Genomic DNA, 25,350 nt, shown 5'->3' with positions numbered 1-25,350 from the left:
CACGCATTTAGCTTCATCTTCCCTTCTAGGAAACCTCTAACCTACCCAAGCACTGCTAATCACTCCCCTCTAAATTACTTTAGTTCTACCGTATGGCGCAGTAATCACCTAATGACGTGCAGTTGCTCTTCAGTGGTTTGCGTCCTCAAAGCAGGGTTTCTACCCTATTCATTTGGACTCTCAGCCCAGGCAAGGGCTCCAACTTTGGCTTTGTCACATTTACTTCCTATCTCTTCCTTAGGTCGCGGTTTTTAAAAACCTAAACGTTCACTCCAATATGACAAATGCCAATGACGAAACTGGCTAGTGACCTTTCAGGAGGCAAAACTGCTATTTAAATTCAATCCCCCGTCGCCTCTCCAAAACTGCATTTCCACATTAGTCCTAGCAATTCTGGGTGGTGGCAAGAGCGAGCTCCGGCTACGAGGCTCACACAACAAAGTTAATGAGAGGATGAGAGTGGGAGGCACTGCAGCCATAAGAAACAGCATAAGCAATGGCTAGTAAGCGCTCGAGAGACGGCGGACCACTACTCGGTAGCTGTCTGTTAAACACACTGGCGCGTTTCCTAGAGGGGCTGCTGAAGCCACGTGACCAAAGGAACTACGATTTCGCAAGCCAGGGAGTGGGCAGTTGTCCCAGACAAGCCTTGGGAATGTTAGGCAACCGAGGTTGCTAGGCCGGAAGGTGAATGAGGGATGGGGAACAGACATGAGCCAGCCCAGTTTCACTGGAAGCCAGAGGGTGCAGCCTCGACAAAGGAACAGAGAATGGAAACTTGGGGAGCACGGGGCAATCCAGAATGGGGTCAGAAGCTGGACTGACAGCGCCCTAAAACGTGAGGAAACTCAGAGGCGCTCAGGGCCGACGTGGGGCCCACTCGCGCCAACTCCTTACCGAGAACTGAGAACCAGAAGCCGCAGAGACCGACGCCGCCGCCATGTTTCAGCCTGCCCAGGGGTTCTCGTGGTCTTCTTCAAGACTCGGGAGCCGCCCACCAGGGGCGACCCTAAGCTAAACCCCTGATGGAAAAGGGGAAGGGTGCTGGCGCTGGTTTTGGAAACCCCTGCCACAGAGACGCCTACGCTCACGGAGCACACAGAACGGCCAACACGTCCTAACGGACGTCTTCCCTAGCCAATCAAAACAGCAGACGTCTTCCGGTAGTAGGAGAGAATCCGCCTTTTCCCCCGTGACGTCACAAGGTAGCGCGTAGCGGAGCCCGCTGGGGGCCGACAACGCAGCGGGTTACTGGCCGGCTCTGCGGGGATTCTGTGGAGGGGCGGGCCTCCTCCAGTAAGAAGCGTGGGTGAGTCTTGTCGCCAGTGGCAACCGAACGGAATAATGGAGATAGAACAAAAGCGAAGGCGAAGTTCAAGCACTCCCCGAGTTCCCTCGGATTACACGCTGGAGGGAGCGTGAGTTTGCCTCGGGGACGCCTCTCCAGGTGAAGTACTTACCTTTCGGCCAATAACAAATAGGATGAGGAGGGACTTAATGACTTAGTCCAATAGAAGGCAAGGGAAAAAAGAGTTGCGGCACAGAGCGAGCCTTTCGCGAACATTTGCCCAATTGGATTGAGGCGCTCTCACTCAAACCTGGGACTGGCTGTTAATAGCCGCGACCGCAGACCTTTGGGCGGGGCAGGTTCAAAGCGGATTTCGCGCGTTGAGAGCACCCGGCTGTCATTGGCCAGCGACTTCCTCCCTTTGTGGATGCTCCCTGCGTCGCGGAAGTTGGGAGTTGGGAGGAGCCACCGAGTGACGCGGTGGCCTCCAGAGCCAATCAGGCATGGGGAAGGGAAGCCGAGAAGGAAGCGGATCCGCGGCCGCGCCGCTAAACAGCAACCAACTCTCCGCTTCGTCTCCCTCCGCCGCTATCGGAGCCTAAGCGGGAGCGGCTGGCACGGCGTCACTGGGTGGGCTGGGGCGGAAGTGGAGGCGGAGGGAGACGGTGGCGTCGTCCGCGGGGCCCTGGGCTCTCACGGCGAGGCTCTGGTGGGCGCGAGGCAGGGGGAGGGGGAGGAGGAGGAGGAGCCGGAGCCCGCGGCCCGGGCGGCGGCAGCGGCTCTCGAGTTCTCCGTAGGGCCCCGCCTCGGAGCGGGCGGCGGCGGAGGAGGAGACTGAGGAGCAGGATGGCGGCCTCGGCCCTGTACGCTTGCACCAAGTGTACCCAGCGCTATCCCTTCGAGGAGCTCTCCCAGGGCCAGCAGCTCTGCAAGGTCCGTGGGCTCCGGGAGGCGGGCGGGATGGGTATCCTCCGCTGTAGTCTGATGGGGGCCGGGTGACCGCTGCGCTGCAGCCCCTCTCTCTTCGCCGGCGCCTCAGGGGTTTGGGAGTCTGGAGCCCTCGCCTCCCCACTGGGGAACCCCTTTTTCCGGGGGCTTGAGCATCAGTTGGGAACGGTCCCTGAGAGGGAGGCAGAATCGTGTCCTCTTCCAGGCGGCCCAGGACGGTGCCGGGCCCCGTCAGCGTCCGGGGGTCTCGGGTGGGGTTGAGTGAGGCAGCCACCTGTCTATGCCGCAGAGACCCTGGGGTGGAGATGTTTTCATCTCGGTTTTCTGCCTGGTCTGTCCTCTTCTTCCACCAGGAGGCAGGGGACGGTTTTTGCACTTTCTTGCTAGGAACCCGAAGCCGCAAACCTGATGGCATCCTTCTTCCCTGTCCAGGAAAGCGAAGCGACTGGTTTGGGAACAGAATGCTCTATGATTTGGAGCTCCTCCCATCCCATTAAAGCCAGGATGCTGTCTGTGAGCAACGGTGCAAAATAATAAGTAGTTTCACATTTAACCAATTCTTGGAATCGGCCCTGACAGCTTTCTTAATTTGTCTGTAATATATCCCCACATCTACCAAAGACAAAGACACCTATGCCTTCCCTAAGGAATTATACTGTGATTGGCCACTTATATGATAAAACAACCAGTTCTTTACGTTGGGGCCACGTTTTATCAATGTTTTAGACATTTCACTAGGTTGGGTAAACAATTTTCTACTAGAAAAGTGAGGTTTGGGACTTTGAGATAGATACTGATTGATGTATTGTCTTATTACAGGAATGTCGGATTGCACATCCTATTGTAAAATGTACTTACTGCAGATCAGAATTTCAACAAGAGAGGTTTGTATATTAAACAGTTTTTGACTGTTAAAGAGAAGTGTTGTCTGTATAGAATACCTGGGGGTTGTAATGCCATATATTTATGAAAGTATTTTTTTAAAATTGTTTAGCCCCAGAAATTTTAAGTTGTAAACCTTTTATACATGGTGGGAGAATGTTGCCAAAAAACTGGTGGCTGTTAATTTACAGTTAGATATTGTATGAGAGAAAAAATAAGTTACTACATGGAAAATGTATAGCCTTGCTAATGAAAATGCAAATGTAAACAGTTACTATTAAACTAAAAAAAATATATGGTAAAACAATTACGGACCTGAGGAAAGGTCTGTAGTGTTACCAATGGTCTTCGAAGGGTGAAATCTAGTAATTTATTACATGGAAGAGTAGTACATAAGTTTTTTAACAGTGAGTTCCACTCTGACAGTACATACAGAAAGTAGCCTCAGAGAAGAACAAATAACTTCTTCATAAGTAGGTGTGAGCATTATAGTGTTAGACAGTAGTCAACTGGAAGGCTAGGTGTGCATTAGTATTGTAGTGCTGTGCATTAATGGTGGCAAGTGTAAAGATTTTGAAGCTACGTATGAAACATTGAGATATTTTCTTTACAAAAAGAAATACACAATAAAAATGTATTAAAACATTTGTCTTAATCTGGGTGAAACAACCCTGAAAAGATTCTTGTATTTTTGAAAAAATTCGTGGTCCATATTAGAGTTAAGTTTTAAGCCCTACCAACCTTTGACTCACTCATTTTATTTTGACATTGTGCTAATTACCTTAGAAAGCTAAGTAAACATGATCATTTATATACAATTTCTTTTTCAGCAAAACTAACACAATTTGTAAGAAGTGTGCTCAAAATGTGAAGCAGTTTGGGACGGTAAGTATGTCTTAGGTTTTCATTTCATGTCATTGTTACTAGTCAGTTAATATTTTTCACGAAGCTGGACCTTTTAGAAACTATGTATTGTTATGCTCTTAAATATTTTACCATATGATATTTTATGAAAGAAATTTTCTGTACACATTTTGATGGAAAGGTGACAATATTTAAAAATAGTTAAATTATATGCATGTTTTACATATATTCAATATCAGTGTGAAATTTGTGGAGCTGTTAAAGATTCAAATAGAGCAAATTCTTATCCATAATATTTGTGTGATCAGACTTTAGCCCACTTCAGAACAACCTCCTCAGAACTATTTTTATAAAACAGCACAATTAAGATATTTATTCACAGAAGTTATGACACAATCCTAGTACAAATTGTCTTAGATGTATTCTACAATCATTATAGGTATGTTATACCAATATTATTTATTATTGGTCAGAAATGCTAACGTTAATGTTCTAAACTGTCCTGAATCATGTTTTGAGTATCAAAGAAAATCAAGGTATGTTTTTATGGTTTATGTTGAATATGCTGGTCCCCATTTTTTTTTAAGTTGAAAACTTGCCTATAGTATATATTCCTTGTATTACTTATGCCTATATATGATGAAAAGTTAATATTTTTTGAGTAAATGATACAGTCACTAAGCTAACTAGGATGTTAAATTAGTAGAAGGACATTTCCTCAGATTCTTTGTTCATGAGATTTCTATACATGTATATCTTTATTTTCATTCTTTGAAACTGTTTTTATGTGTAGGTTTTGTATTATCTAACAGACTGTGCAAATCAGAAATCTATTTCTTAAAATCTTAGAGTAATAGTTTTATGACTAGAAGTAAATATTAGTTGAATGCATGGAAATACAGTATAAAAGTCATTTCATATGACAGGATAAGAGAACAAATTTCTTACCTGTGGGTTTTCTTAATTCCAGAAATATGTCTATAATGCTGGGTATATGCTGTGCAACAAATATTTAATGTTTTTAAAAGTCTCATATAAAATGTATATGTTTTTCAGCCCAAGCCTTGTCAGTACTGTAACATAATTGCAGCATTTATTGGTACCAAGTGTCAGCGTTGTACAAATTCAGAAAAAAAATATGGACCACCTCAGACCTGTGAACAGTGCAAACAACAATGTGCTTTTGATCGGAAGGAGGAAGGAAGAAGAAAGGTATGCTTTATTATGTTATGACATTTTCTAGAAATTAAATAAAATGCCAAACAAGGTGGAAATTATAATTAATACACTACTGAGACATGATCTCTTTGGGTCCGTGAAAGCAAGTAGTTAGATGAACATGCAGGAATAGTGAGTGTCCTCCTTGTGTGATTCATATACTACAAAAAACACTCTGTGGTAGCTACTCTGTACTATTTGGCTGTCCCACATTTGGTTCAGGAGATTTAACTAATTACTGTTAAATAACTTCTTTTACTTTACCGCCTTGCTGGTTACTTGACATTGCTGGTGTGAAAAAAATACCTGATGGCACATTGGCACCTAAAATTCAGGTACTCTTGTGCCTTTTGATACGGGCTCATATTTGAAACTACTGTTTGTTTTTGCTTACCTACAGTGACTTACTATAATAAGTATATGTGTTCATGTGATATTCCTCTGCCAGTCAGCATTCACACAGGCCTTCTGTTGCCTATCAATTTTAGCTGATTTGGAGAAGTCCGCTTTGAGGGGCTTCCTCAGGTCTCCCTACAGCAATGTATATTCCCCGTTATAAGACCTGTCCCTCCAGCACGTCTGGTACATACATACCTTGGAGTACTCTGGATGGAATAGATGTGAACAAACAGATAAAAATTTGATTTTATTTTTAAAGGTTTAGTCAGTACTTTTGGAAACACTCTCTCTCTTCTCTGAGACAGGTACAGTTGATTCTCATTATTTGCAGTAGTTCTTTAAACTTCCCATAAAACAGTGAATACAGTAGTACCCTCCCTTATTCATGAGGAATACCTTCTAAAACCACCTGGATGAAACAGATGCCTGAAACTGGGGATAATAACGAACTCTACTGTGTTTTCTCCTATACATACATGCTTAGGATAAAGTCTAGTTTTTAAATTAGGTATAACAAGAGATAAAAATAATAGCAAAATAGAATAATTATAATAACATATTCTAGTTACAGTTATGTGAATGTGGTATTTCTCCCTCAGAATATCATATCATATGTAACATTTTTAGACTAAGGTTGACCATCGGTAACTAAAACTATTGGTCAGGGGGACTACTGTACTGAAACATTGCCCAAGAGAAATATAGGAATAAGTTCACATCTCCAGTAATAACATGTTGGTCAGTTGATCAATATATGAACTTTTTTGTTTGTGTTACTGTTTGAAGACAACTTATTTAATATACACTGCCAATAAATGTAATTGAACTCATGGCCAGCAGCACTAAGAGTGCCTGAACATAGCTTATGTAACACACATATTTTCTCTGTAAGGCACATCACAGCCTTCTTAACTTTCCTTTTTTATTTTTAATGTTTTTTTTTTAAGTTCAGTGGTACATGTGCACGTTTGTTATATAGGTAAACTTGTGTCATGGAGGTTTGTTGTACAGATTATTTCATCACCCGGGTATTAAGCCTAATACCCATTAGTTATTTTTCCTGATTCTTTCCCTCTTCTGCCCTCTACCCACTGATAGACTCTAGTGTTTGTTGTTTCCCTCAATGTGTTCATGTGTTCTCATCGTTTAGCTCCTGCTTATAAGTAAGAACATGCAGTATTTGGTTTTCTGTTCTTTTGTCAGTTTGCTAAGAATAGTGGCCTCCAGCTCCATCCATATTCCTGGAAAGGACATGATCTTGTTCTTTTCTATAGCTGCATAGTATTCTATGGTGTATATGTACCACATTTTCTATATCTGGTCTACCATTGATTGGCATGTGGGTTGATTCCATGTCTTTGCTATTGCACATTATAACCTTCTTGAGCCTAGAAACACTGTATAGCACTTTGGCAGTACTCTTTGGGACTATAAAAACTTGAAAAACATGTCACTAAATTGACTGTGAAAAGGATACCTGTTTGAGAGGTAAAACAAGGCAGAGCATCACCTTGTTACATCTCAGCTGGGAACGTGCAGTTGGGTGGCAGAGATTTTTCACCACTGTGTATGTATGCAGTGGCCGCAAAAAATGCTACAAATACTGACTTTTGGCATCACAGATAAATTTTGCTGAGTAGGCAAATACACAGATAGGAAATGAAGAACAATGAGAGTCAACTGTGTATATCATTTAGGCTTTTCTGTTTTTTTGTAAATTTACAATACTTACTGTAGTGGGAAATACTTTATCAGTAATTGCGCAGTGATTTAAGAATTCAGGCTGTATTTCTTGGAAGTATATCAGTCAGTTTATACTTAATCTCCTGGAATAAGAAAAAAGGTAACATGTTTTTTTTCTTCAAATTAAAAATGCCTCAAAACTAAAGGAAATCTGTATGTCTTCCTCATTAATTTTATAATTTTCCAACCAAGTATTTTCCCAAGTTTCAGAAAAGTCCAGTTTTACTTCTGTTTTGCAAAACAACTTGTGAATATGTGCATACATGCATTTGTGCATGTTACGTGTGGAATATAGGTGAGTCGTTTATCTTGCCTGGTTTCATTCACAGCCAGTTTATATGGGTACGTTTAATTTAATACACTTATTTTCTTAAAAGGTTGACGGAAAGTTATTATGCTGGCTCTGTACTTTATCATACAAAAGAGTTTTACAGAAGACAAAAGAACAAAGGAAGAGCCTGGGATCATCACATTCAAATTCATCTTCTTCATCTCTTACTGAGAAAGACCAACATCATCCAAAACATCATCACCACCATCATCACCATCACCATCGTCACAGCAGTAGTCATCACAAGTAAGTACTTTGAAGTCATATTTTCTAAAATTCTTCCTGGCATTTTAATGCCATTTATTGGTGTTTACTTTGTGCAAATATTTACTATGTGCTAGTCTAGATTCTGTTGTACACAGTAGGCTTCTTGTGTGTCTAAGGTCATGTCTCCATTTCATTCAGTGTATAATATTGCACACATGGAATATGTTTAGCTATTTACCGTAATACAGGTAAGACACTTAGGAAATTATAAAATTATAATCATAGAAAGTCAAAATAAAAGTACATCAGTTAACACTTAAATAACTTATCAAAATCCTCAGTTTTCCCTCAGTATGCTGGAGGGATTTGATGGGGAACCCTCTCATAGACCAAAATTTGCATATACTCCAGTTGGCCTTGTGGAACCTGCCTGTAGGAAAAGTTGGCCTTCTATACATGCAGGTTTCACATCCTCCAAATATTGTACTTTTGATCTGTATTTGCTTGGAAAAAAAAAAAGTTCTTGTATAGGTGATCCCATGCAGTTCAAAACTGGGTTGTTCAAGGGTCAACTGTACTTGATTTTTAAAGTGACCTGTTGGGGAGGAGTTATGTTGTAGTAGTAGTAGTACCTTAACCCTTGATGTGTGTAGTATAAAGTCTTTTTAAAATGCAGTTTTAGGCTTCATGGAACAAACAAGAACATTAAAAATCAAATTAAACTCATGTAAACACAAATTAAAATGGAAAAAGCAGGAACATATTGCATGCCCATTTTCAGAAGAATTTATTGTTTGTTTATGAGTCTTTTAAGTTTCAGATAATTTAAAACTGAATTTACAAGAAACTGATGCCCACCACATTTTGGAACAAATGCAGTATTTTTGGAATGTAATATAGCTCTACTAATTAGTAAGATTTGTTCTAAACCGTATTCCATCACCTTTTAGATGATGAGGTTACGTTGAGGTTAGTGGTGGTTAATTCTACCGTTGGGTAGACTACAATGCAATACCTTGTCTTCTGGTTGTTTTGAAGAAATCTTGTGATCTTTATATCAGTATCTTAAGGAGCAAAGGAATATAAGATTACCTTGGTTTTGCTTCTTGCTTTAAGAAACAATGTGACAACTATATACTGTAATAGGAATGTCAGACATACTCCTAAGACTGCCAAAATGTCTCCTTTCTCTATTCTTTACAGATAAATTTGTCTTAGCATGATGTAAAAGGACACAATCAGATTATTTTTGTGAAGATCGAAGTATGTGACAGCAACCAAATTTTTGAAAAAATGACAGGTTTCAAAAATAAAGGGAAAGAAGACAGTATTGAAATTGAAAGTCTTCAATTTTTTTACTTTTGGTTACATAAGAAATACAAACACTATTTTCTTTTTTTGTTGTTTTTTTGTTTTCTTTTTTTGGGAGATGGAGTCTCGCTCTGTTGCCAGTTTGGAGTGCAATGGCACGATCTTGGCTCACTGCAACCTCTGCCTCCTGGGTTCAAGCGATTCTTTTGCCTCAGCCTCCTGAGTAGTTGGGACTACAGGCACGTGCCACCATGCCTGGCTAGTTTTTTGTATTTTAGTAGAGACGAGGTTTCACCATGTTAGCCAGGATGGTCTCAGTCTGACTTCGTGATCCACCCGCTTCTCACAGTGCTGGGATTTATAGGTGTGAGCCACTGTACCCGGCCACAAACACTATTTTCTATTTGATGGCTATTGACCATTTGATAACAGTTAATTTGTAGGGTCCTATCTTAAGTTCGATAGATTAGACTGAAAATGAGGAGCATACATATTGTGATAGATGGTGATTGGCTAGAGTAGGGGATGTGGTTGTGTGGGTGGCACTAAGGTGGATCTGAATCTAGGAATGGACAACCCTCAGAAAACTAAGATGGGAATTCCAGATGTTTCTATCAGTCATATTAATGTGATTATTTGAGATACGGCTAGTGCTGTTAATTCATGTATGGCTTGTTACGCTCGCTTATAATGAAATTTGTAAAAAAAAAGACAAGACAAGACAACCGCATCCCTCAATAGGATTTCCATTCACAAATAAGAAGAACTCAGGTTGATGGAGTTATTGCTGTTTTTCCCCAACTTGGTATTGGTTTACAGCTGAGTCTTAAGATCTGTTTTTTTCTTTTGCTTCAAAAACTTCTACAGCTGAACCAATAGTAAATTTTAGACACATGTATGCATATATCTGTTTTGTATATGCCAGCACTATACTAAGTGCTTTTATGTATATGACTCATTTAATGCTCATATCAGTATAAGGTATGTATTACATCCATTTTACATATGAGAGAACCAAGGCTTCGGGATGTTAAGTAATTTGCATGAGGTCACAGCTTAGGTCTTCCAATATCTTCTAAATTGTATAAATACATGGCATCTGGTTCATAGAAGATAATCTATATGTGGAGTGAATAAACTAGGGGTTAGTGAAGGATTGACTGATGTGCCAAGTATAGGAGGGAAAAAAATGTAGGATTCATAGAGAATTACAAAGTGATTATTAGTATTATGCCAGAATAGAAAACTATTACAGTATTAAATTATGAGTAAAAGTAAAATCATTTGTTACTATGAAATTTCCCAGTAGCTTCAGCATAACATCTCCAGAATACTAAAGAGAGATCTAGGGACTTTGAGGAGGATTTTTGAGAAAATTGGGAAAGAATCAAATAAATCAACGTATTTCCCCATTTAAATAGACATACTATTATGAGCACCTTGAGTTACTCCAAAGGAAAAATCTCCACTTTAAATTACTAGGAAAGCCTTAGCTTTAAAGATAAAAATTTTCCATCTGAATTAGTAAGGGCAGCCAAAGTACAATAATAACTAGACTTTATAATTTTAGAATCTTCTTGTGGTAGTTTTTGTGCTTGTATACTCCACCCTTTGTATGATATTAAATTGAACTGTGGATATGCTGATTAAAAAGATTCTTAAAGAACTTAAGATGACCAGTAATCGTTTGATTAGAATTTGTCTCATCAGAATGTGGTTTATTCAATACTAGTTTAGTCTGAAAACTTAAATATACCTTTCTCTGAACAAAAGATTATAAACATATAATTTGTATCCATTGAGAAAGAATGTTAAATTTAGGTGTATTAAATGAATGTCGTTATTAGATGTCATTTATATATTTTTCAGAATCAGCAATCTAAGTCCAGAACAAGAGCAGGGACTGTGGAAACAGAGGTAAATACATTGCTGTATTTTCTGAAGTATTTTGAAATGTATTTTTATAAGTGTATGTTACTCCTTTAACTTTGTTACTTAAGCCTTACAAAAATCAATATTTTCAGTAATATTTTAGGGGAAGATGAATAACTTATCATTTGGTTCCTCTGTCCTTTTTACTCTTAACTATTCTTATTAATTTTTTATTTCAGCCATAAATCCTCTGCAGCAATTCAGAATGAAACTCCAAAGAAAAAGCCCAAGTTGGAATCTAAGCCATCTAATGGAGATAGGTAAAAATGAATTCTTTTAGTGTTGTGAAAATTCAGCTCAGTTGCATAGTTATGTTTGATTGCCAGTTATTACTAGATAAAAAACTAGAAACATGTATTTTCTACATTGACTTGAGTCACCTAGAAGAGTAAACATAAACCAGTTTAAAATTTTTAACTTAATTTTGGCAATAAGAAAGTGGCACTGAACTATGTTGTTCTATTTGGGAAGTAAATTTGGGTTTTGAAAAAGAAAACAAATCTGAATGGAGAACATTATTTTTATCTTTATTCTTCAATGAAACACAAATCTAATTGTGATATTTTAAATTGACCTGCTTAGAAAATGTTTCTAGATTAAAAATATGAGCGTGACTTTGTTTTAGTTCATTAGCCAAAAGTTTGCTGATGTTACTGTACAAATTGGCTGCCTATTGCTTTACACTAGAAGTATTGACCCCCTAAAAGCTAATACTGAATTATATTTCTGCAGGTGTATGTAATGTGTGCCATTAGTAAGGTAATTTGCCAGTTGCATCCATTTCTGTCAGGTACATATTTTTTTGCATTAGCCTTAAGGATGTTTGTGGAATTGTCTAATTTATGCAATTTGAACACCTGCTAATTTTCCTTCTACTTCATTTAACTGTGTTTTACTTTTTTCTTTTTAGTAGCTCTATAAATCAGTCAGCAGATAGTGGGGGAACAGACAATTTTGTCCTTATAAGTCAACTGAAAGAAGAAGTGATGTCACTTAAGCGTCTCTTACAGCAGAGAGACCAGACTATTTTAGAAAAAGATAAAAAGGTAAGAATATCGTTCATTGAAGCCTGATAAGAATTATGTCTTGACTGTAACTTAATAATCACAAATTTTAGTAGTCTTCTTTTAATAATTTGGTAATGTTTGTTATGCATGATTTTTATAAGACAAATTACAGAAGCCCTCCCGCCACCCCCCAAGCCATCTCATGAAGATAGGTAAAAAATTGTCTTTCAGAATTTTAGTTCTAAGAATTCACTGAGAGCTTAATTAGGATATAGTTTCTAAACTTTAATTTTCAGTAAACATGTAATTTAAAAATAGGTCTACTAATACTTTAAAAATGAGATATAAATGGAATATTTTGTAAACTTTGGTGATTTAAGAAAGTAGTTTGAACATAGTATTTGATATTCCAATCTTGTATTTATATGAATTCAGATCAAATAACTGCTGAAAAGTAACAGTATGGGAATTTCCTGTGGTAATCAGTAATTTGCAGTAGATGTCTAAAAGGTCATTGTGTAGGAAGTAAATGTATTTATTGGGACTTTATCAGTTAAATCAAGAGGAATATCAAATGTGTTATCCATTTAGCAAAAACAGGAATATTAACAGAATTATGGACAGATTTAAGGTCTGCTATGAAATCAGGATGGCATAATAGTGGTCAGTCGTGGAACAGTAAACAGTTTTGAAGTTATTTAGCCATACTTAAATTCAAATCCCAGTTCTAAGATTTTCTCTGTAACCAGGAACAGAATGTGGACATTTTTGGGCCTCAGTTTTCTCTTTTAAATGAGAGCATAATACTATTTCAAGTGATGGCTATGATGATTAAAGAAAATGCAATTATTTATTATGGCTCTTGGCATGTGAAAGCACATAAGGGTTATTACTGATGTTTGATCATCTTTGTACTTGTTTATGGTCCCAGACAATGTAGTTTGACCTGGATCAAATTTATTATGCATTAGAACACTAAAATCATTTCTTTTTAAAAGAATAAGACCTTATTATGGATACATATATGAATCATATCCATCTCTGAGTACCTATAGCAGCAGACTTGAATCTGAGCTAGCTTTTACTTCTGGCATTCAATAACATTTGTTACATCTTCCCACACCTTGATGGTTAGTAGACTTAATTTTTAATACATTTGTACCTTGCTTTAAGCAAATTCAATATATAAAAAATAGGAGTGACATACAAGATAAAAGTAGGATGGTTATGGGTGTCTTTGTCTTATGGTTCTTTTTAATTGACAGCATTTTTTAAATTAATGAGCTTTTATGGAAATTTGTTCTATGACAAAGTTGTAGAGACAAGCCAGGTATGTCTGCATTAACCTTGAGTAAAGTTAAATAAAATGCCAAGTTTACTGCAAAATTGCAATGATTTCTAAACCAAGTAGTAATCAGTTACAGAATATTAACTGTTAGATTTTTCTTTCCTCTCTAGCGTAAGAGGTATTATACTAGATTTTTCTTTCCTCTGTAGCATAAAAGGTATTATCTTTGCATTGTGCAGTTCAAGTTTTCTGCTTTTGTTAGTATTCCTCTTTTAAAAAACCAAAATACTAATGGGGAATGAAATTATCGTTGTTGTATAAGAAAAATTCTAATGCTAAACCTAAAATAGCTACACATTTGCAGCTTTTTCTTAGAAATCTAAGACAACCAAGTTATTTTCCTGAATTGATTTTACAAAGTTATTCAGTGACTTCTAGAGCCAGACACTGAACTAGTTCATGAGGATACAAAGATGAATAATTAAGACATAATTCTTATCTTCCAGAAGTTCATAGTTGGGGGCAACTCACAGTATAGTGAATAGAATAATTGTCTTAGCTGATCTGGTGTGAATTGGCATTTCAGAACAGAAAATCTTTTGTGAATATAGAAAGTTGAGAGAGAGAGGACTTAGTTATACTTTGAATTTGACAAAAGCAAGGGCTTTTTGTGTGTGTGTGGAAAAATAAGTATATAAGACTCCATGATTTTCTGTTTTTGCTATTGTGCATCTTTCAGTTTACTAGCTACTGGGTAGTTACAAAAGAATGTGTAAACCTTTAAAGCTGACATAATGAAAAACGTTAAAAAATAACTTGAAGCTGCTTCTGCATGGTTCTAATAGTGAAATTACATAATAACTTATTCTTTGGTTTGAAGTCATGAGATGTTATGCTTTCATGTATGTCATTTATGTTTGTGAAAAAATTATGTAGCCTTCTTTCTCAGAGCACTGATTTTTTTCTTACATTAGCCCAAATTTTATAGTACCCCTCTTTCCTTTCTCATTCTATGTAGTTGTATTTCTGTGCGTTGTTTTCTGTTTTTACCTCAAGTGTTAGGTGGTTGTGTACATAATCCTGGACTAAATTTAAAAATTAAAACGGTGTAGCTTTTGGCTGAAAAGACCATCCCTTTTTATATTGCCTAGTGTGAAATTTCTTTCTTTAAGCATTGAAAGATTATTTTACCCTTAAACTAGTTATTAAAACTAGTTTGTTTATACTGTTATGTTATTGAAATACCTTTTTGAATGAGACATTTTCCAAGTTATTAGCCGCTAAGATTTTTTTTGTTGACATACCAGTTGCTAAACTATTCCCAGTCAAGCTACGTTTAGAAAAAAAAGAAAACTCAAAAATTTTACTGATGGTCAGGTATTAGCATTAAAATCACACTATTGTAAATCAGATAGAATTCATCATTTCACAAAACAAATTTTAGATAGGTTGTACAATTCAGGAAACTAAAAAGAACAGCTTCCACTTTTATAATGAATTGTGAGTTTATTGTGAAAGTTACATAAAATGGTATGTGTTTGTGTGTGTGTGCAAATACATACATATGTATCTTTTTTCTTTAATCTCTCAGTTAACTGAACTAAAGGCAGACTTTCAGTACCAAGAGTCAAATTTGAGAACAAAAATGAACAGTATGGAAAAAGCTCACAAAGAAACTGTGGAACAACTTCAGGTAACTACCATCATTTACATAAAATGTTAGGCAAGGAGGGCTGAATTTGAGTAACAGCATTCATTGACTTAGATTGTTATTGGTAGCCCTGGTTTTGCATAGTTGGTGCTTTTCACTTTTGATTTTGACTTTATATTCATTTTTAATCTTGATCCCATTAGTTGTTGTTTGAAATTACTTGAAAGGTGATTTAATACATTAGTCCTGAAAACTTTTGCCTAAACTTCAATTGGGGTTTTTAGAGGAGGATATTATTAGTGTATTTTTAATTTATTATTGGGCTTAGAGCAAAAAATTAAAAATCAGACTCATGAAACTAAGGTGAAAAGCAGGTCTTCAGTAGCAGTCATTCTTCGTATTAATATTTCCTTCCAGATAATGGGAAGGGAGGTGGATGTATAAAACCAGTTCTTAGGACAATGTATACAAAGCAAGAGTTTACTTAACCTACATACAGTGGTTTGCCAAGTGCCAAACAGGGTTCTACTGAATGCTAACAGGTAGTGATCCACCTGAACCTCAGAGTACTACACAATAGCATTTTAAGTATACAGAACAACTGAATGGTGAAGTCAGGTGTCAACACAGTACCAATCTGATTGATGTATGTCATGCAGAGATGGTGAATATCCAAAATGAATACAGATTGCTACCATTTTAAGCTTGTTCTCAGCTAGGTTTTATAAATTTAGAAATCAGACCACACTAAGTTAATTACATGTTCTCTTTGATTTATATAGTCTCACATTTGTAAAATTAATCTTTAGTAATGTTTAAGGTTAAGAAGTTTTAAATCTTAAAAGAATAGAAGATGGATGCATATAGACTGCAGACTTAGGAGAGTACAGCTTCAGAAGGAAGGAGTTAATACTGCCCTGTTTCATTTTGTATTTTTCACATTGTAACATCAAGGGGTATTTGCTGTTACTTTCTTTTGATTTTGTATTGATATGTCTTTGCAAGTAGCTTAAATTAGTACAATTTAGGAACTTGCCGAAAATTCAAGGTACAGATTGGTCTTAATTGTGATCATACTATTACAAAGATGGTTGAAAAAGAACCTCAATTAGAACCTGGGACATAGTAGGCATTCAAATGATTTACTTGAATAAGTGGTGATTTATGGAAATCCCCATCTGCCCTCCATTCTGAAAGATTGCCCATATCGTATATCAGATTCTTACATATTAGTTAATGTTTTTTATCTACCAGCAAGTATTATTTTTAGTTTTATGTTATTTCTATTTTTCTTAATCAGTTATTAATGCTGAATGATTGTCTTGAACAGAATCTTTCACCTGATGGTCTTTGATTTAATGTGATGTAACCAAAGCTCTGAAGTAAATCCAGAATGAGATAACAGAATAACTGCAAGAGGTACTTAGATATGTTTTTAACTTAGTACTTCCCACTGTTCAAAAGAGCAATTTGTGTTTTGGTTTTTATTTTTTAAAATAGTTGCAAAGACATGGGGTCTTTTTTGACTTAGCCTGATTGATATCTTAAGCCTACCTCCTCTCAGTTGGTAACTCATGTTTCACGTAATATAAAAGTAACTACTATTTATATGAAAATATAGGACATTTTGACATGATTTTACATATGCTGTCTTGTTACAAAAACTGAGTTATGTGATATGCCCATTTTACAGAGGAAACTGATCACACAGTAAGCAGTGACATATCTTACAAGTTTCTATCTTCTTACTCCAGTTGAGCTACTTTTCCCTGTTATACACTGGCTCCCACCATTTCAGGTCACTCAGATTTTCTATTTCATCCTTCCTATCAGACGACTTAACCTGATTTTTTTTGTGTGTGTTATGGCTACAGGCAGTCTGTCATACTTGAGTGCCATCTTTTTACATTGCTTCCTTTAGCAACCAGTGGTACTAGTAGCATTCTATACTGAGGTGAGGAAATATAGTTAATTTTTTTCTTCTCTTTATGTAATAAGGAATTGAATCCTGTGACAAAAGATTGATCTTAGAGCTAGTAAATATTTTTAACTACCAAACTACAACAAAGCACTGAACATAACAAGAAAAAATTGTCCAAAATGTAACCCCAGAATACCCCAAATATTGAAAATACTGAGAATGTTAAGTAAAAACTCTATAATTCACTTAATTAGGTAAGTGGTTAAAAGGGAAAGGGATATAACATTTGAGTGCCTTCTATGTACCAGTAACTGTGTTTGGCTAAGTGTTTCATATATTTGATAAGTTCTTTAAACTCATTTTGAGTTTGGATGGTGGAATTACTGTGTTACAAATGAGAAAATATTCTCCAGGTTATGTAGCAGGTAAGTAAGCCAGGATTTAAAGCAGGATCTATGTAATTGTTAAACCTGATACTCTTTCCTTTAGACCAACATATCTAAACTTTTAAACTTATCTTTTATCTTAAGAGTCTGTAAAGAATATCACTGATTTTTAAATATTTTTGCTGGGAGCAAAAGGAATTAATTTTAGGATAAAAAATGTAAATGTACATATATTGAAATATTGCATTATAAAATTCATTTTTAAGATATTCAAATTAGAATAAGATAAATTTGGACTTGTACTTAACAATTGTGTTATTTATTTATCTTAAAAGATGTATGTAATTTATCAAGAAATAACTGTATTAGTGATACAAATATATTAAATGCAAACTGGAAATTAGCTTCTAAAGCATTAAAAGGAAAAACTGCTTTAAATACCTAATGTTCAAATTACTGCATTTTGTACTTAAAATATGAAAATTATGAATACTTTTTTTGTTTCCTTATCGATGATTGAGGAACTAATTTGGAGAGTCACATATTAACTATTTAGTATATCAGTATAAACATTTTTACACAAATGTAACTTACAGACCTGGTAAAGATGTTTTTGAGTCAAATTTGCATACATATGTTCCTCAAACTTTTTATTTTTAGCTAGTATGTTTATTATAGTTATAAATTAAATAACATGTAGCTAACAAGTAAAGAAAAAATTTAAACTACTATATTGACAGGGACTGGTTAGCTGAGTAATGAACCAATTGATGATAAATGTGCTTCTTTATTTCCCCCGTCTGCTAGGTATTCTCACTTAATTTTTCCTGTGAGTTTCTCAAGCTGTTTAGTTTTAAAGGAAAGTAGAAATCCTTTTCAATTCTTGATGGTTTTCTAAATTTGAAATAGATATTGAAGTTTTTCATTACCACCTTAGTTATTAATAATGACTGAATAGGAAAGTCCTATTAATCATGCATCTGAACATAAAAAATGATTTGATTTGCACACATAAGATAGTACTGAGAATGTTTGCATTTTAGAGGTCATGGGTGTTAATTAGCAAGAGTGATTGGAGAAGGGTGAGGGAATGGAAGTAGAAAGTTTGAAAAAGGTTATTTCATGAAACCTCTATAAAATGGCATACAGAGAAGTTATCTGGCCATAGAAAGCTAAAATTAGAGTAAAAGATGAAGTACTGGGGTTAAAAAGTCTGTCGGGATAATAAAAATTCCTCAAACCTGTGAAGGAAAATGATGTTGAAATGTAAGTCAGAGAGTCTCTTTTTAAAACATGTTAATTTTAGGATAGTGCTCAGGTTTCAAACTTATTTTCATCACTTTCCCCATTTTGACTCAGACTACAAAAATGCTTGATCATTAATGTATTTGTATAAATAGGAATCCTTACTATCTAAGTTTCCACATTTAAGAGACTGAATAAGGTGGCAAAGGCAGTCAAATGTGAAAATATTCACTGTACTTACATATTCCTCCTCACTAAACTAGTGATGGATGGACATTTAATAATGAAAGTCAAGTCAGATAATGAAATGAATTTTGAATCTTTGCAAAAATTTAAGCTTTCATGAAATAGGAAATGTTGATGTGGAACTGCTCAAGTCACACTAAAATCAGTGTCAGATGACTATATGGTAATTAAAGATAAAGAATGAGTGATCTGATTGGGTGCTTTAAAAAATTGACTATCATTGAGTGCCTTTGGCAAAGTGACACATTCTGAGTATTTTTTGCAAAAATGATCTCTTACACTTGTTATACAAGAGGGTAAACATAGAAAAAAGACCTCATACAGCTTGCCAGGAAATATTCCTCTCAAATCTTGATTCATTCTTTGATTTTGTTGGTTGTAAATAACAACTTATTTTTATAGTTCTCATGTTTTTAAGATAAAGGTCCAGACATTTTTCCCCTATTAAAATTTAGACCTTCTTTTAAGTGGATTCACTTCATCTCCTATTTTGTAACCAATTGTGTATCTCTGGACAACAGTTTTATTTATAATATCATTTACAAAGGAGGCTGATGAGACAATCTAAAATTTTTCTTCTGCATATTCATTCTTAAAGAGATGAACGTAAATGTATCAGCTCTTGGATTTAATGTAGTGCTTCGGTGAAATAATTATATAAATGAAAACCGTATTAAATAAGTAGTATTCTCCAGCATGACTTAATGGCATTTCAAACATTTTAAATCTTGAATGTTTTTGTCTCCCACAGGCCAAAAACAGAGAACTACTCAAACAGGTTGCAGCATTGTCAAAGGGTAAAAAATTTGACAAAAGTGGAAGCATATTAACATCTCCTTGAGAAAGTAATTTGTTTAGCATTTTTTCTTACAATGTAAATTTGAGGAAAAAAATTCTGTGAAGCCCTAAATTCTGTGTAGTAGAAAAATATTTTTGCACACCAAATGAATTGGTGTGTTTCCTATTCACTTTTGTAATTGATATACAGCATTTTTTAAGTTGTAAAACATTCAAATAAAACTTCAACTGGTTTGAAGTAACTTTTTAATTATTTGATATCCAGGAACTTTTTTGCCAGCAATAGTATTAAACAGTTGTAAAGGAGTGCATGAGTAGTGCTCTTTATAAAACGAAACATGCAATAATAGAGTAGGTATGGTTTAAGAAGTCAGAGCAGCAGGGTTTTTTGTTCTGTTTTTTGTTTTACACCATGCTAATTTCAGACAAACAGGTTTCGATTTAGAAATACAAAAACTTTTAAACTCGAAAAATGGTGAACACTGGTTTTTTGGGAATTGTGTTTTTACTTTGCATCAACATGAATTTAGGAGAAAATCATGGTGCTTTTATTAAATGAATTTCAAATATATGTAAATTTGTTTTTTAAAATTATATCATTAATGTTAGTAACCTAGCATTTTCATTATTAGTATAGGAATTAATGTTTATTGTACAGTATCTAAGGTAAAATGTGTTTCTGTTTTGTAAAAACGACTGTAGATTTTTACTTACAAGTGCCTTTTTGCCACCTAATGTTTTTATTTATAGGAATGCTGATGTTTTGTACATACAGTTTGTTTTAAAATCATGTTTAATAAATGTTTGTATATAAACGCATATGTACAGAAGCCTATTTCAAAAGGAAATCAAAATTGCTAGTAAAATGTTTGAGTTTGCATTAAGAACTAACTGATAATGCATATAGACTTTAGAAAATTTTGTGATTTGTTTCTGTGTGATAAGGGAAGCTATTGGTCTTTGAATTCATTTATGTCAAAATAGTTCCTCAAAGATTTAATTTTAAATTGCTTCTTAAAGAGTAATTTTATTTTTTATGTCATATGGCTTCATATTCATATTTTGTGAGTTACATGTTTTGCTTTATTATTTTTTATAAATTGTCTTTAAGGTTTAATGTTTCAAAAATGATCCATATATCTTCTTTCCCTGTGTGTGGTTATCTAAGTTAATATTTATGTACACCATACTTAATTTAAAGCAAATCTGAAAAAAATTAACCGTTTAATCCAATCTGTGATAATCTTTGAATAAATTGGAATCTACAGTGAGATTCAGGAACTATAAGTAAATTGTCTCAAAGTCTTTAAAATTATCTGTAAAAGGTTAAGGTAGGGTGGGATAGGTTATGTGAAGTTATTGACTAATTATATTCTGATCCAGTGGTTTTCAGCCTGAAATGGAATTTATCTCCTAGTTATTATCATTTCAGCATTTTAGTTTGATTTTAGTATTGTTGGATACACTGTGTAGAGTGAAAGAGTTGCTTCTCTTAGGAATTTATGGGCAAAGATAAATTTGATTCATGTAAACTGTTAACGTATATCAGTTTTAAAGGTTTTTATACGAACATTGATTATGAATATCATATCAAAGATTGGCTTTCTTAATACCATTGTAACGATTTTTTTTTAACATGACATGTTTCGGTAGAATATTCTTGTAGTTCATTATAAAGTGATACCAAATAATTCTTTGTCCACTTTGAAAGCGTAATATAGGGTAATTTTCAAGTGGTAGAAAAGATTCAGTCAGAATCTTGTAAACTAAACAGTTTATTTTTATGGGATCTTCATGTAATAATAATCTTAAATTTAGTACTCTCAACCATGATAGACAATGCCTTAACATGGATTTTAACATTTGTAGGATTTGCTAAATTCATAAAATAGTTATTACCTTTCTTTGAAATTTGTAATGTGTTATGTTTCTGTTTCATAGCCATTTGTAATCCACAGTGGTCATTATGGTTTTACTTTGTGATAGTTCTTATACCTTGTAGGAGAAACTACAAAAGAAAGTTGTCCTTGTCCTTCTCCTTAGCTAACATTAAAATTAAAAATAGTTTAATGTTAGCTAATATTAAAATTGAAGGCAATTGAGTTTTAATGTTAGCTAATATTAACAGTCTTATAATTTAGCTTTGTAAATTCCAAGGCTAAAAACCTTTTATGGGCTTCACAGCATTTAGTCCTAATTAAATACCCTCTCTTATTCCATGACCTTATAACTTAAATTTTTTGCAATTGTATAAACTAGTAAATCAGTCCCAGTCCTGGATCTGTACTGTTTTGACATAAGAAACTCATATTCTTTAAATGTGGACCTGTAAGAGATAATATGGTGTGGTGTATTGTGCTTTTAGCCTGTTTTCCACTATTAATTAGCATTAACCAGTGAGGGTCATTTTGGCTCAAGTTATTTATGTATTAATAGCCTGTGAATATTACAGTCCTTTTTAGATTATATTGGTCTAAATAAGCATTCTGCAGTGAACCCGTTAAGCTGTTCACATGTATAGACTATTGAAATACTGTACTTGTACACATCTGACTGTTGACATTTTGTACTTTTTTCTAGATCCAGTATTTCACAATAAAATCTTGTCAAAGGCCTTGTATTAGTTTCCAGTGGCTGATGTAACAAATTTCCACAAACTTAGTGTCTTAATACAACAAAAATTAATTATCTCATGGTTCTAGAGTCCAGAAGTCCAAAATCAGGTTCACTGGACTAAAGTAAAGGTGTTGGTAGGGTTTGTTCTTTCTGGAGGCTCTAGGGGAAAATCCGTTTTCCTTGCCTTTTCCAGCTTCTAGAGCTGCATTCCTTGCATTCTGTGAGTTCATTGACCCTTATCTTCAAAGCCCAAATTGTAGCATCTGAAGTCTGTCTCTGCTGCTGTCATCATAACTTCTCTCTCAGAGTATCTCTTTCTTGTTCCCTCTTATAAGGACCTTATGAGAAAAGTATTGGCTCCACCTGCATAAACAAGATAGTTTTTACATCTCAAATTCTTAACCTAGTCAAATCTGCAAAGTCCCTGTAGTCACATAAGGTAATGTATTCACAGCTTCCAAGGGTTAGGGCATGGACATCTTGGGGGACCATTATTGAACTTACCATAGCCTCATCTACATTTTGCCTCCTTTTCCCAGTATGAAGTCTTAAACAACAGATAACGTGAAACTAGGGGTTTAGGCCAAACATTAGAAACGATTTTCCTGTCTGTTGATTCAGACCAGTTCAGTGCAATGGTTATTTTCCTGGAAGAAAGAAATTTGCATTTAATTGAGTAAGTATTTCAAGCTATATGTAGTTAAATTTTTGAAAACTTTGGAACATGACTAGTACCATGCTAGGTTCTTTGATACTTTAAAACTTGAAGGTGTAATTCTTTCATTTATAGACTAGTTGGGCAGATAATATACTTGGGAAAAAAATCCAGAACCTAACTTTGGTTTTACAAAGTGTAGTAAAAGCTAATAGCGTTTAGCAAGGGCATTCCAAGACTTGTGGGAAAGGTGTAGTCACTTGTTTCCCAGACTTTAATATACATCAGCGTTATCTTGAGGACATGATAAACACATGTTGCCGGACTTTATCCCCAGTTTCTGATTCAGTAGGTCTGGGATGGAGCCTAAGAATTTTCTAAGTTCTCAGGTAATGCTGCTTCTGGCCCAGGGCTCACATTTTGAGAACTATCATTTTAATATTTTTCCTGTATTTCCCATGCAAACTATACCATTGGGTAGGCAAGTAGTAGATGGAGGGTAGTGTCTGTAAAACATTCTGTTCTAATGAAAAAGGAAGGATGGAATTGCAACATTGCTATTTTGCAACTTCTCATGGAGATAAGGATTGGTCAGCAGCTACTGACAAAACACAAATACATTCTTAAGTGCTTTCTGTTGGAGGAACACACTGCTACCTATGAAGTTTTGCCAAAAAGAATCAAACCTAAATCTGACAAAGCATCTACCAATTCACCTAAAATAGGATGGAAGATCATGTTGAATGACACCAAAAGGATGCAGTTGGCACAATTGTTCAGTAAGTTGCAAGCAGGAGAAACCTATAGCGTAAGAGTTACTTAGATATCAATCAGAATATGTGAACCTGATATGGATCTTAAATTAAAAGTTTTTACCATATATGAGAACTGGAAATTTAAACACTGGTTATGTAATGATTTTAAGGAATCACTGTTAACCTTTCAGATGTGATCATGGTATTGGAGCTATCTTTTTAGAGTCCTGGAGACACCTACTAAAATACTTACAATGAAATGGTGATTATTGGTATTTGCTTGAAAATAATATAGGGAGGGAGGTGGATGAGAATATAAATGAAACAGGGTTGGGTGTGAGCTTTAATTTTTGAAACTGGGTGATATGTATATGGTGGTTAATTATACTATATTTAACTTTTGTATAAGTTTTTTTATAATGATACCACCATCACCCCTGCCAAGTTACACTCAAACAATACATGCTCATTGAAAAGAAAAATGCACAGTACAAAAAACCAGAAATAAGGGGAAATAAAAGACCACTCACAGTTCTCCTGGGGACATATACTTGTTTCTGTTTTAGTTTTCTTGCAGCGTTGTGAGTAATGGCTATGATCATGCCACAGTATAATTCTGGTTCCTGTTTCCATCCTTCCTTTCTTTCTGCTTAACAAAAACAATTTCCACAGTAAAACAACAACGATTATTTGTTGTCATTTCAGAGCTGTACATGTGAGACATTTTAATCAATTAAAAAATAACACATAAAGGTAATATAAAGGCTAATTTTCTTTTCAACTTTCAACCATGTTCCTTGATGCAGTCAATTAAAATAGAATATTAGGGTTGATTAATGGCATCATAGTTTTCAGCCGTGGAAACTTTATTTTTAATAAAATCAGGAGTCCCAATATATGAAACAAAAGTTGAGACACTGGTTGAAGTTGACACAAGGTTTGGTATCCCTTTCATAGTAGGATCAAACGTGAGAGATGCTGGTGACTGTGTCCTTGATGATGTGACATAATTTAAATGTCACAGTTATTTGAATTATATATGAGTTTTTTTCTAATCGAATCTCAATGAGTGATATCTTCCTGTAGGACATTTTTATTTCAGGGAGGTGAATTTTTTGTTAAATTTCATTATCAGTTGAACACATGTTATGTGCTATGTACCAGTCACTATGCTAATTGCTACAGAGATGCAGAGAGAAATCTTATTCCCAGGAGCTCACAATCTAGAAGAGACAGCCAGGTAAATAAATTATTGTAGAAAGTATAATATAGTACAGATATTCAAAAATGTCTACATTAGGGAGGGACTTACTAAGATGAAACCATTTTGTGTAAAGAGAAAAAATGTGTGCAAAGGTTCGTGACTTCTAGAACATCACATTTGCCTGGTTTTGTGTTGTGTTGTGTTGTGTTGTTTTTTTTTTTACCCCCTACCTTTCTTGATGCTTTTCAGTTTCTTTCGTTGGTTCCTTCTCATATCCCTTACAAGGAATGGTTGGAGTTGCTCAGGGCTCTTTTTATTCTTTAATTTTAAACATATTTGCTTTCTAGGTAAACTCATTAATATTACCTGTAAGCCTAATGACTCCCAAACTTAACAGTCTAGACCCCTCCCCCTAATTTCCAGACTTTATATTTAGCGAAACTTGGTATCTCTTG

General features: G+C 35.3%; 2 protein-coding genes across 9 annotated transcripts in view; one reads left to right on the top strand and one right to left on the bottom strand.

Moving 5' to 3' along the window:
• The window catches only part of CEP57 (centrosomal protein 57), an 85,133-nt gene extending 83,585 nt beyond the window's left edge, over positions 1-1,548 (bottom strand). The window contains exon 1 of one of the 4 annotated variants that reach the window (XR_012518003.1): positions 898-1,385. Coding sequence is in view for 2 of the 4 variants with exons in the window: in XM_074400449.1 (XP_074256550.1) it covers positions 898-942 (45 nt within the window). In the remaining 2 variants the exon portion in view is untranslated. Of the gene's footprint in view, positions 1-897; positions 1,390-1,460 lie in introns of those variants that run through there. The other 3 variants (XM_074400448.1, XM_074400449.1, XM_003923810.4) reach the window with 3 other exon arrangements.
• A 27-nt stretch (positions 1,549-1,575) lies between these two features.
• FAM76B (family with sequence similarity 76 member B) lies at positions 1,576-24,979 on the top strand. 5 transcript variants are annotated; one of them, XM_039471480.2, is made up of 10 exons: positions 1,576-2,221; positions 3,056-3,120; positions 3,949-4,003; positions 5,039-5,194; positions 7,720-7,919; positions 11,061-11,108; positions 11,303-11,383; positions 12,037-12,169; positions 15,010-15,111; positions 19,619-24,979. In XM_039471480.2, exons 1-10 carry the CDS (start codon positions 2,135-2,137, stop codon positions 19,706-19,708), a joined length of 1,017 nt encoding a protein of 338 aa, XP_039327414.1. In that variant the 5' UTR covers positions 1,576-2,134; the 3' UTR covers positions 19,709-24,979. The 5 variants fall into 5 exon arrangements, with proteins under 5 accessions (XP_039327414.1, XP_003923860.1, XP_074256553.1 ...); XM_003923811.4 differs by having other exon boundaries at positions 12,034-12,169; XM_074400452.1 differs by lacking the exon at positions 1,576-2,221 and adding an exon at positions 2,232-2,749 and having other exon boundaries at positions 19,619-21,169.
• The last annotated feature ends 371 nt before the right edge of the window (positions 24,980-25,350 follow it).

This window comes from Saimiri boliviensis, chromosome 6, assembly GCF_048565385.1.
Source record: "Saimiri boliviensis isolate mSaiBol1 chromosome 6, mSaiBol1.pri, whole genome shotgun sequence".
Lineage (NCBI taxonomy): Eukaryota > Metazoa > Chordata > Mammalia > Primates > Cebidae > Saimiri > Saimiri boliviensis.
This window is presented reverse-complemented; position numbering and strand designations above follow the sequence as displayed.